Here is an 11022-nt window from a genome sequence, read left to right on the forward strand (position 1 = left end):
GGAACTATGCTTGGGAATTGAGATATAAGATATCCTTATATATGAATTCGTAACCAGTAAAAAAAAAATAAAAAAATCTTGCTAATACAATATAGTAGAATCTGTTAAAATCCAAACAAATCTTACCAATAAAATACAGTAGAATCTGTTCAAATCTATATGGAATTAAAACAATCCGTGGGTTCTGCAGAGTCCATGAGAATCCATGGATTATAAAAAATTAGACAGAATCATTTAAAATCTAAATTGAATACACCCCCCCTAAGAAAAGATGAAAAATGTGGTAAACTTGTACCATTTGCTCATTTGCTTGAGACGGAAAAACACCCTTACTCTTTACTAGGGCCATAATTTATAGGCATTGTTCAACTGTAAGATTAGGAGCAATTGCTTGAAGTTTAAGTAAGAAATTACATATGGACATGTCATGATTTAAGTTAATATGCAACAACTTAGCTTTGCTACTAGCAGAATAAGTAATTGTCGAGTGATCGAATGATGTCTCTAATCCTTATGACCTCTAACAATATGAATCAATATTGTATAAGGTTATGGAGATCTATCTTAAGATTAAATCCATATTTTACATGAATTAAGGTTACTTTTGGTATATGGTTTACGACTTAGTATCCTTTATGGGAGGAGCTAAGTTCGATTCCTATATATACAGACATAGGGTCCCTGCTCTATCAATCACAAGCTATTAATCAACTCAGCCCCATCAGTGAGTTTAGTATCAAGGATTGATCAGAGGCGAAGATTCACAATGTCGCATCAAGGTTAGATCACTTGTCTTATAGATATGTTTTTATCAAAGCATGCCTAAAGTATTGTTTGTACTGAGAATGTATTCTTATATTTGATCACAACTAAATTTATACTTACAGTTTATGGATGGTAGAGCCATGATAAATAAAAAGAGAAGTTAAAAACTTCTCAAAGAAATTCCAACACTAGTTGAAAATAATTTGATAATTTTGGTCTAAGAGCATTTTGCTCTGATACCATGTAAAAATGGTAAGGGGTATTGATGATCACTAGAACCCCGTGATAGGAGCATTTTATGCAACGTTTATAATGTTAATCCCTATATTAATATTTGTTAGTTTATTCTATTTTCCCTTTATTTATTTATTTTTATGTTTATTAGGTTTTTCGTAGCAAATATACAAAAAGAAGATAATATTGAGGAAAGATGTGCAAATAAAGAAAAGCTTGAAGTCCTGGCCCTAGCAAGTGATCTTGATGGATCGAGGAGCCAAATCCATGGAGATATCGCAGCAAATTATGGGAGATATTCGCAGAAATATTGATGATGACATGGCAAATTCTCATTGGACAAAGTGTAGAGAATCCTAAATCAAATAGGGAATGAAGAAGTTTCATTTCTCTACAATTCAAGAAGTCTCAAGCCAAAAAGGAATGAAAGAGGACTCAAGGAGCAATATAAAAAGACTGTGCAAATCTGAAAAAGCTTTCTTCTCTTCTCTCCTTTCTTCTCTCTTCCTCTCTTTCCTCTCTCCTGCAACTTCTTATTCTGCTCTTTAATTAGCTTGTTTTTATTTTTCTTTCTATGAGAAACTAACTCTTTAGTTAGGGGTTGTTGAAGCCCCGAATCATGATTGTAAACTTGTTATGACTTTCAATTAGTTTTGTTTATCTATTGGATGAGAACCTAATTTCTATATTCACATTGATGATTCCTTTGCATTTTTCTTTGGTACACAACTTAGATTGCATGTTTAGGATTCTCTTGCTATGAATGATCATTGCTTGTGCCTTACTTAGAGGGTTCCATTGAGAGTTCTACAGTAGTAAATTGTCTATAAGGCAAGTGATTAGGTTCCTAGGTTAATTGAGACGCGTCGTACTCAAGATGCCTTGTGATGTCTCATTTTTCTATTGCGTAATGATTCTTTGTGTTAAATCTAGAGTTGCGTCAATCTAGGTTGCATTTTAGAAAATAGGTTAGGTGTAGAGCGTCTCTCACCTAGAATACAAGTAAGGAAAAACAATAGGTTAATTCAGACGTTGGGTTAACTTGAGCATCTTCATCCATAAATAAATGAAATTAGGTTGAACATGATTAGTTTACTTGATTGATTGGTGGTGGATGCAATTCCTCTAAATTGTTTTATCTTTGATTTTCAAAACCCTGAATCAAGTCTTTTTATTTTCGGAGTCATTTAGTGTTTCATTTTTATTTAATTAGTTCGTCAACCAAATCACCTTCAAAAATTATCAAACTTTGTCAGTAGTTAGTTTATCATGTCTAAAGTTTGTCTGTAAATTTTCATGACATTTATGGCACGTTTACTTAATTGGAATGGAAAATAATCATGAATCGGAGACAAGTGGAATTGGAGAAGAAAGGAATCGGTATTGATTCCGGAGGAATGATGCCTAAACCCATCTCCCCCCTCGTAATCGAATTCCTGAGTATTCAGGAATCGATTCCTGATAAGGTGCGACCTACATCCATTCCGATTCCTTCATGTGTTAGTAAACGCATGAATTCTTTTACCCAGAATCATTCTGATTGCTTTATGTGTTAGTAAACACAAGAATATTTTTACCCCGTAATCATTCCCTTTCATTCCAAGTAAGTAAACGTGCCCTTAGAGTAGTTTAGAGTCGTTTGCCAGTCAGATCTTTCTAACTGAACAGTTTAGGATTTATTTTGTTTTGAGTCTTTAGATTAGTGATTAGACCACAATCTCTTGCTGGAACGATCCCTACTTACTTAAACTATTTTCAACATTCTTGTAGGGTTAAGTTATAGGCAATTTTGTGCATCTATATAGGTGGATAGAAATATCCTATCACCCCGAATGTTACAAGATATATAGTAAATCAATATACCATCTATATTGTGGAATAATCTAGATTCTAAGCATTAACATGAAACAAATTACAACAGTTGACAAATGTGTAAAGAAACAATTAGCATTTACATCTAAATCTTTTCATATCATGACAGATTATCAACACACATTGACGCAAATAAGGTATGTTCTTCAAACATGCTACCACCAGCCTTTCAATGCATTAAACCCTTCACTTTCCTCTGCTCTGTCTTTTCTATATCTGTGTACTCACTATATACAAGCAAAATAAATAAATTCATTCAGTATGTTGTTTCTACAGGGGCATCTAGTTTGCTTTTGGCAAACAATTTCGGGAGGTTTTCACTAAATTGGAGGTTATTATTTTCTCATTCCTATGGTGACATATGTAAACACTGCTTGATAGACATGGGTACTAAAAATTCTGTTAATTGGTTTGAAAAAATTTATTACTGGGTGAAGTTTATAGAATAGTTTGAGTCTGTTATTAGGGATTTGGACTATAGGAAGATACACACTTCCTACAACTTAGTGAAATATTTGGTATTCGACATTATTACTTAAAAGAAATAGAGCATGATTGGGATATATAGTTTTCCATGTTACTACAGCATCATTCAAAATGGTACTGGTTTGATTTGTAGGCTTTCCAAAACATCAGATGAGGATAGTAGTTAAGTCGGCTAAACTAGTAGGCCTTTCAAGTCATCTCCAAGGTTTCCTTTCATCAAAAGAAGCTTACAGTTTGTTCCCTGAGTTGTCTTCCAAACCAATGGTGTAACAATATGTGGCCAACTCTGTCACTTGTCAGAAGCTTATGCAGATATCAGTCACTTGTCAGAAGCTTATGCAGATCTCAGTCACTTGTCAAATGACGCATCAATTAGATAAAACAATTTTTCTCTTGCATTGATTAGTTCATTGACACACATAGAAGAAGGCGTGTCCCTGTGGAGGGTTACTTACATGCATTTATGTTATTAAGCACTCAGAAATCCTTTGACTTCATGAAGTTCCGCACCAAGGTAAGGTAAACTTTTCAAATTATTGATTATTCAAATGTGATATGTGAAAGAAAAAAACCTTTAGTTGGTTCTCATTGTTGTCCAATTGTTAAAGAACATACAGTCCTCTATGTTTTTTTTTATAATGGAGCCAGTAGGCAAATATATATTCATCAAAAGCCAGAATAGGCCATTACATACCCTTCCGCTGCCATTTACAGACAAGAAGATAGTGGTAGTACCCACAACGGTACATAGAAACATAGACCCACTCATTGTACAATCAATACGTAGACATAGCGGGAATCCCCCTTTGGTGCTACGCCGGAGGTGCTAGAAAGATTCGGCCTTCCAACCTAACTCTTTAACCAATAAACCTAGCTGCCTAGAGACCTCAATTGGTTTACACCTAGATCTACTGAGAATTAAGACGACAAGATCAGACCAAATGCCAAAACTAAATGCATAAAAGTACCTAGACTGTCCCTAAAAAATAGGGACTTATTGAAAGTAATAAAATTACTATCCTAGATAATGCACTAGAGCCAAAACCCTAGCCCAAAACTTGAGCCCAATAGGGTCACCAAAGAGATCACTCAGGCCTATCCTCTTGGTTTGGATCAGTCCACCGGCTCCTCCCAGACCCGTCGTGCACCATGCTCCGGCCACGCTCCGTCAAAACACGTCGCCGCGTCGCCGTGATCTCTGCGACGCCGTGATCTGCACTGCTCCATCATGTCGCAGCCGCAACATGCATCACCACTAAAACGCCATCCCCGAGCCAGGCCTCGCAATCCCCATCGCCGTCGAGCAAGCCCCATGGCGTCGTCGATCAAAGAAGCCATCAGCGGGGAGCAGAAAACCGAGCTATGCCGCACGACCATCACCTCATCCCAGCCAAACCATCGAAAGAACCGGAGAGAAATTCTTAGACAAAATCCCCTGCGCAGTAGGTCTCCCGTCCGGCAGCAAAACCCCAAGGCGACGACGAGGCCGAAGACCAGGCCGGAAACAAATTGCAAAACGGAGAGACCGCCTAGGGTTTCTCAGAGAGAGAGAGAGAGAGAACATTGTGCTTACCTATTGTATTATTCATACAGTCCTCAATGTTTATACTTAAAGCTAAGTAAAAATTAAAAGCTACAGCAAGATCTACCTCCATCATTTCCTTTTCAACTTACTTACTATGTTGTCTGATTGCTTGAAGGAAAATACATACAACTTGGTGAAGTTTCTATGTCATTCAATATTATTGTCAAATTTGAAACACTAATAGATCTTTTGCATTAAAAAATTAGAGACCTTATGTAAGGCAAAGTAAAAAAATATATATATATATATATAGTGGAAAGCATATACTTTCAGCAAATCCATGACTTTATGACTCACCGGCTCGCCCACAACCCCACAGGTTTATGTCAACAAAAGAAGCTTTCAGTTTGTGCCTTCGAAATCTGAATTGTCCTCCTGAGTGGTGGTGTAAGCTTATTGGGGCTAACTCTTAATGGCTTTCAAAATACAGGTACAACCCTCTGTTGAGCATGAAGTAGAAGTTTTTTTTTTAAAAAAAAATTTAGCTAAAATTGTGAAATATAACTATTGATTTAGGGTCTTTCTAAATGTACCCAACAAAATTCTAAGTGTACCCAGCTAATTATTTGTATTGAATAATATTTAGTTTAACCCAGCAAAATTTCCCAAAATACCCTCACCTTTCAAAATAATGTCCTCAAAAACACACCCAGCAACATCTTTCTCTTCTGATCAGTTAGAACCCATACCAATTATGGGTTTCAAGATACATGATTCTGGTAGGAATGGGTGACTGGAGCAATTCTACATGCTAATTGTTTTTGGTTAAACTGATTTTCAATTAATTTAAAATTAAAGCAAAAAAACTTTTTCAAGAGTTAAGAAATGTGGAAATCAGTTAGTCTGCACTGCACTTGTTTTACTCCTATTTAATAAGCCTCATCTCATGGAATTGATTTGTTGTCCCTATCCAAAATCAAGAACTAATATTCAATGAATATTAGTAGCCCATAGAGAGAAGAAGAAACTAACTATCCAGAATTGTATTGATTCTGGGTTTCATTTTTGTTGATCAAATTTGAGCTTTAAGCACAATGCATGCTTGGAAATGAGGTTGTTGGGACTTGGGATCGTCTTGGTGGCTGTGGACAAGTGGAAAAGAAGAACACCATTGACCCCATTTCACTGTGCTCGGCTGCCTCACAGTGGCAGTGACAAAACTGACATACTTCTCTCCCCACGCAAAACAACCTAGAACAGTTTATGACATGACGTTTTCCTAGGTATAAGATGTTGGAAAAAAAAAATCTGGGTAAATGTTTAGCGATGGGGCATAATGGGAAATTAGTCAAATTTATTTATATATTTTTAATTTAAAAGAAGTTGCTGGGTGTACTTAGATTTTTGCTGGGTATATTTAGAAACACCCTTGATTTAACAATGTTGCTCCAACAATAGTAGCTATTTGAAAGTGATGTATTATGTTTTATCGAATCGTATACTAACATGTGGACAAAAGAGAAGAGAGAAATATAACTTTTGTTTTAGCTTTGCATGATTCACTAGCTAAATATAGCTAGCCATTTTAGATAAAGTTAAATTTAACTTAGCTATAACTAGTCTGCTGAAGTTGAATTTTGCTTCAAAAATAGTTATATATAGCTAAAAATTGAATTTTGCTACTCTGTTAGAGATGCTTAGTGTTGCACTCTTTGTAAAGATATCCATGAATATGTATACCAACTCTTCCTATCCTTTTGCAGCAAGCCAAGAGTTTCTCCTTTTATTGTCAATATTGGGGATTTGGTTTCTCCAAAGCAACTGTACGGCCATCTAATCTGAGACTTTTGGATGATAGTCATGATATGGGATGGAAAAAAACAATCTAAGATGAAGCTAGCCAGTTTTGAAATGAACTTTTAAGGTATGTAATCCAAGCTGGTGTTTTTTCAGTTTTGAAAATAAATTTCAATTAGATATTTTGATTATGTCAGTGTTGAATTCAAATTTCAAGTTTTAGTCTCAGATGGTGTTGGTCTCTTCGATCAGTTCCTGCCAAGCTGAGATGAAGACCCTGAGCAAAAGGACTGTTTGCATCGGTTGCTTACAGAAGCAATAGTGCTTTAACCCTTGATTCTAACCTCAGGTGTGGTCTTTGAATGTCAAGAAATCTAGACCAGTCTTGTTCATGTGTTTCTTTTCTGTAGATTAGGATCAATGGGTATTGTTATCAGATAAATGATTTTATAATTGAAGCGGATTATTAACTTCCGGGCGGTGCATGTTCCTTTCTTTGTTCTACTCCTTTCAAGCTTTTAGAAAAACAATATTCTTTGCCAAAAAAAAAAAAAGAGAAAAAAAGGAACATTTATGCGGAAATGCATATGGTTTTGGATATTATTGCCTAGAAATGGGAATTATTTTTGCGTAGTGGAGTGGCTGGAACTGAGAATATATGATTTCCTTGAACATTTGAACACAAATTTCTAGCTATATATAGCAGATAATTTCTTTTCTCTATTAAAAATGCAGCTTACAAATCATATTTGGTTTATCAACCAGGCTATAATCTATAATCTATTTTAGAAGGAAATGACTACAGAAGAAGCAACTTGCAGGTACAGTATGTTCTAATTAACAAGGAGAACAACCCAGATATAGAACTCAAAGAAAAGTTATAGGTACGTTACGAGATATATTAATGCTGTATACAGGGCCCTGTATCTTCCATTCTGTACACACTTGCTTTCTTGCCCCTATTACTTGTACAATGATGCCCCAGAAAACAAGTGCGGAGGCCACTCTTCTCTCATTTTCCTTGAAGTATACTTGATCTTCTTTGAGGTCGTCACTCATTGACTAACAACGCAACTCCTTACGATATGGAGAACGCAACATCGCTACCATCATCTCGTCACCCCGATTTGCTTCGGAAGCTCTTTGATGGCAGTCTGCTAATCTCGGTCTCAGCAGCTGCAGGTGCGTGGATATCTGCTACCCCCTCCCGCAATGTCGGTGCATGAGTTGTCTTTGGCATTACTAAAGAAGAGTCTGCACAACCGTCTCTAAGTGACGGTAGCACTTGTATTGTTCTAGCAGCGTCTTCACTAGTTTCGATGGCCTCTATCTGCTCTATCCTTCGAATAGCCTCCAACATATCTAACCGTTGCCTTGGATCATTCTCCGTACAGGCTGCACCAATGTGGAGGAGCTTCTCCATTTCACTGATTGAACCCTTTTCGTTTGAAATCTCAGGGTCTAATAGTTCCAATTCTCTCCTTTCAGATATAGCCGACCGCACCCATTGGACTACATCAATCCCACCTTTGCCATTGTTGAGATACTGAGAAGGGAATTTGCCCGTTAGGGTTTCGAGAATGAGGACTCCTAGACAAAACACATCGCACTTGGGTGATACTTGGCCAAATTCTAAAGCTTCTGGGGCTTTGTATGCAAACAAGGCTTGTGGCAAATGTGAAGAGTTGATCATTGGAGCAAATGCAAAGTCTGAAAGCAATGGCTCATAGTCGGGGCCAATTAGTACATTGCTGGACTTTAGGTCCCCATGGGGCAAATCATAGGCTGAAAATTCAGCATGGATAAAACCCATCCCTCTTGCCGTGCCTTGAATAATCTTTAACCTAGCATGCCAGTTAAGTTGGTCGTGAGACGGTCCGCGATCACCTGCAATTTTATCTTATCCTTATCAGAAAACATCAACATTGCAGCACTAAAAAGAAGTATGCAAGTTGGTTTATACAATAACATCAACATTGCAGCTCCATCTTGTAAGGTATCAAGTTCTTTCTAGCTAGTGTCACATTTAGATTCTTATCACAACATGTTATATTGTGAAGCTCGGTCATGAATGCAAACAAGATTACATCTAATGGATGCATGAGCCAGACATATAATTTAGCAACATAACATGTTGTTGGCAAGAAAAAGTTAACCCTAGTTGTTATTTTGCTACCGCGCGCATTGTTCTTTGTGCTAATAATGCAAAACTAGGAATTAAAAGGAAGAACAAATCATACCATGTAACAGATAAAGCAAGCTGCTCTTGGGGATGTACTCATAGATTAACAGCTTCTCTTCTTTTCTGTAGTGATAAGCCAAAGGAGTCAAGACATTCCAATGACGTAGCGTCCCATACCTCCTCATCTCTGCATCAAAGCCCTCTCTCCCCATTGCATTCATTTCTCTTATCCGTTTCACCACAACCGCCAACCCATTCGCCATGACAGCCTTGTACGACGAACCCATCCCCCCATTGCCAAGCACCTCTGCCGCGGCCTTCATCAAATCCGTCAACCCAAACACTCCCTTCTCTTCACTCAACATCACTAGATCGCCCATCCCGCAGCCTCCTCTAGCATGACTGGAAGTACTCTTGCGCTCCGAGCCACCCTTTTTAGCACTACCAACTGATGGAGATGGCTCAACTACCACTTCCCTTTCCTTGTTATTTATCTCCGCCACATTCAACTCAACTGCTTCTACGTTTCTTTCTTGAGGAGGAGAATGATCAGTGCTTTGACTATTTTGGGTTCCAAGAGTATCGAAATTCTCATCTGCCTTCTTCCTCCTTGATCTGACAAACAACAGAAGGATAAGAATGAGAAGCACCACCGCGCAAGTTACTGACAATGCAATAACAATTGTAGAGCTTCCCCCCTTACTTTTCGAACTCGATTTCGAGCCACTACCCTCATTGCTGTCATTAGAACTCGTTGGTGAGGGTGAGGGTGATGGTGTTGGCTCCCCTGCTACATTTTTGCATTCTTTGCCCACCTTTTGCCCACAAAGACCTGAGTTTCCAGAAAACACAGCCTCATCAAATTTAGCCAAACTCTTCGGAATCTCCCCCTCCAGCTTGTTATTAGACACATTGAGGGTGTTCAACGACTTCTGGTTCATTTCCGGGAGGCTCCCGCTGAACTGATTGTTCTCGAGATGCAGTACCTGCAGATTGGGACTTTCCGCCAGAGAAACTGGAATTTTCCCGCTGAATTGATTTTGGTCCAGCCACACTTTCTTCAATGAGTCCATGTTGGTGAAAAAGTCCGATGGGATCTCGCCGGAAAACCCATTCCTGGACAAATAGATAGCTTTCAAGGGGCCAATGACGTTGAAATTAGGGATGGAGCCGGAGAAATTGTTGTCCACCAAGCTCATGGTTCGAAGACCCTTGACTTCATACAGCGATTCAAAGTCTAGGTTACCAGATAACCCCATTCCCCCGAGACGAAGACCCGTAACGATCCCATTAAAGCATACGAGTCCGGCCCATTGCGCATCTTTGGTACATGGTGCAGAGTTAGGGACCCAAGAATCCAAAGCGTTTGCATTGGTGAGGGATTGCTTGAACTTGAGCAACGCTTCGGCTTCGGTTATCGAATATGTTAATGGAGGAAGGGAGAAGAAGATTATGGAGAGGAGGAGGTACGGGCGGTGAAGATTGAGCCCGGCAGCTGCAGCCATTAGTGATTAAGGTTTTCTCGTTGCGTTCATGGTGTGGGAAAAAAATCAAAAATTGGGGTTTGTGTTTTTTTTGGTTTTTTTTCGGGGGTGAGAGCAAGAGAGACCTCAGAATGAGGAAGAGAGGCCTAGAGAGCCTCAGAATGAGGAAGAGGCCCTAAAGGAAGAGACACAGAGACACATATGAGTTGGAACCTTCTCTTTCTTTGAACTGGTCAGGATTTCGAAAAACCGTTATAACCGTTTCTTTTGTTTTTGGTTTGACCATTATGGACTTGGTAAGCTGGGTTTTCAGTTGTAGTTGTACTGGAAAATTGAATCTGATACTAGGGGTATAAGAGTCAAGTCATTTTCACATTGTGAACCAGATACCTGCCTAATGCCTCTGCTAGCTTCTTAGCTTCTCAAATTCATAAGCCGAGACAACTCATGCAAAATTCATAACGAACAAGAGCATTAGGTACTGGTGAATGAGAAGAGTCTTAAATTTGATACGAAAAAAAAAAACATAAAAGTAAAAATGTGAATAGAAGGTGGTGAGACTTTTTCTGAGGAGGTTCTCTCTTCTGTTGTTTGGAGCCAATGGAGACAAAAATCTTTCGTTGGTTATTATGTTAAGCTAATTTAGCAATTAGTTATTTTTCAAGTATCTTTATTCA

The 11022-nt window shown here is 38.2% G+C and overlaps 1 protein-coding gene across 1 annotated transcript; it reads right to left on the reverse strand.

Moving 5' to 3' along the window:
- Positions 1-7377: 7377 nt before the first annotated feature.
- On the reverse strand, positions 7378-10759 carry LOC112184751 (pollen receptor-like kinase 3). Its single transcript, XM_024322992.2, has 2 exons — positions 8920-10759; positions 7378-8566 (listed from the first exon to the last, which is right to left on the reverse strand). The coding sequence occupies exons 1-2, from the start codon at positions 10364-10366 to the stop codon at positions 7797-7799; spliced, it is 2217 nt and encodes a 738-aa protein (XP_024178760.1). The 5' UTR covers positions 10367-10759; the 3' UTR covers positions 7378-7796.
- Positions 10760-11022: the final 263 nt, after the last annotated feature.

The sequence above is a fragment of the Rosa chinensis genome, chromosome 2, assembly GCF_002994745.2.
Source record: "Rosa chinensis cultivar Old Blush chromosome 2, RchiOBHm-V2, whole genome shotgun sequence".
In the NCBI taxonomy this organism is placed as follows: domain Eukaryota; kingdom Viridiplantae; phylum Streptophyta; class Magnoliopsida; order Rosales; family Rosaceae; genus Rosa; species Rosa chinensis.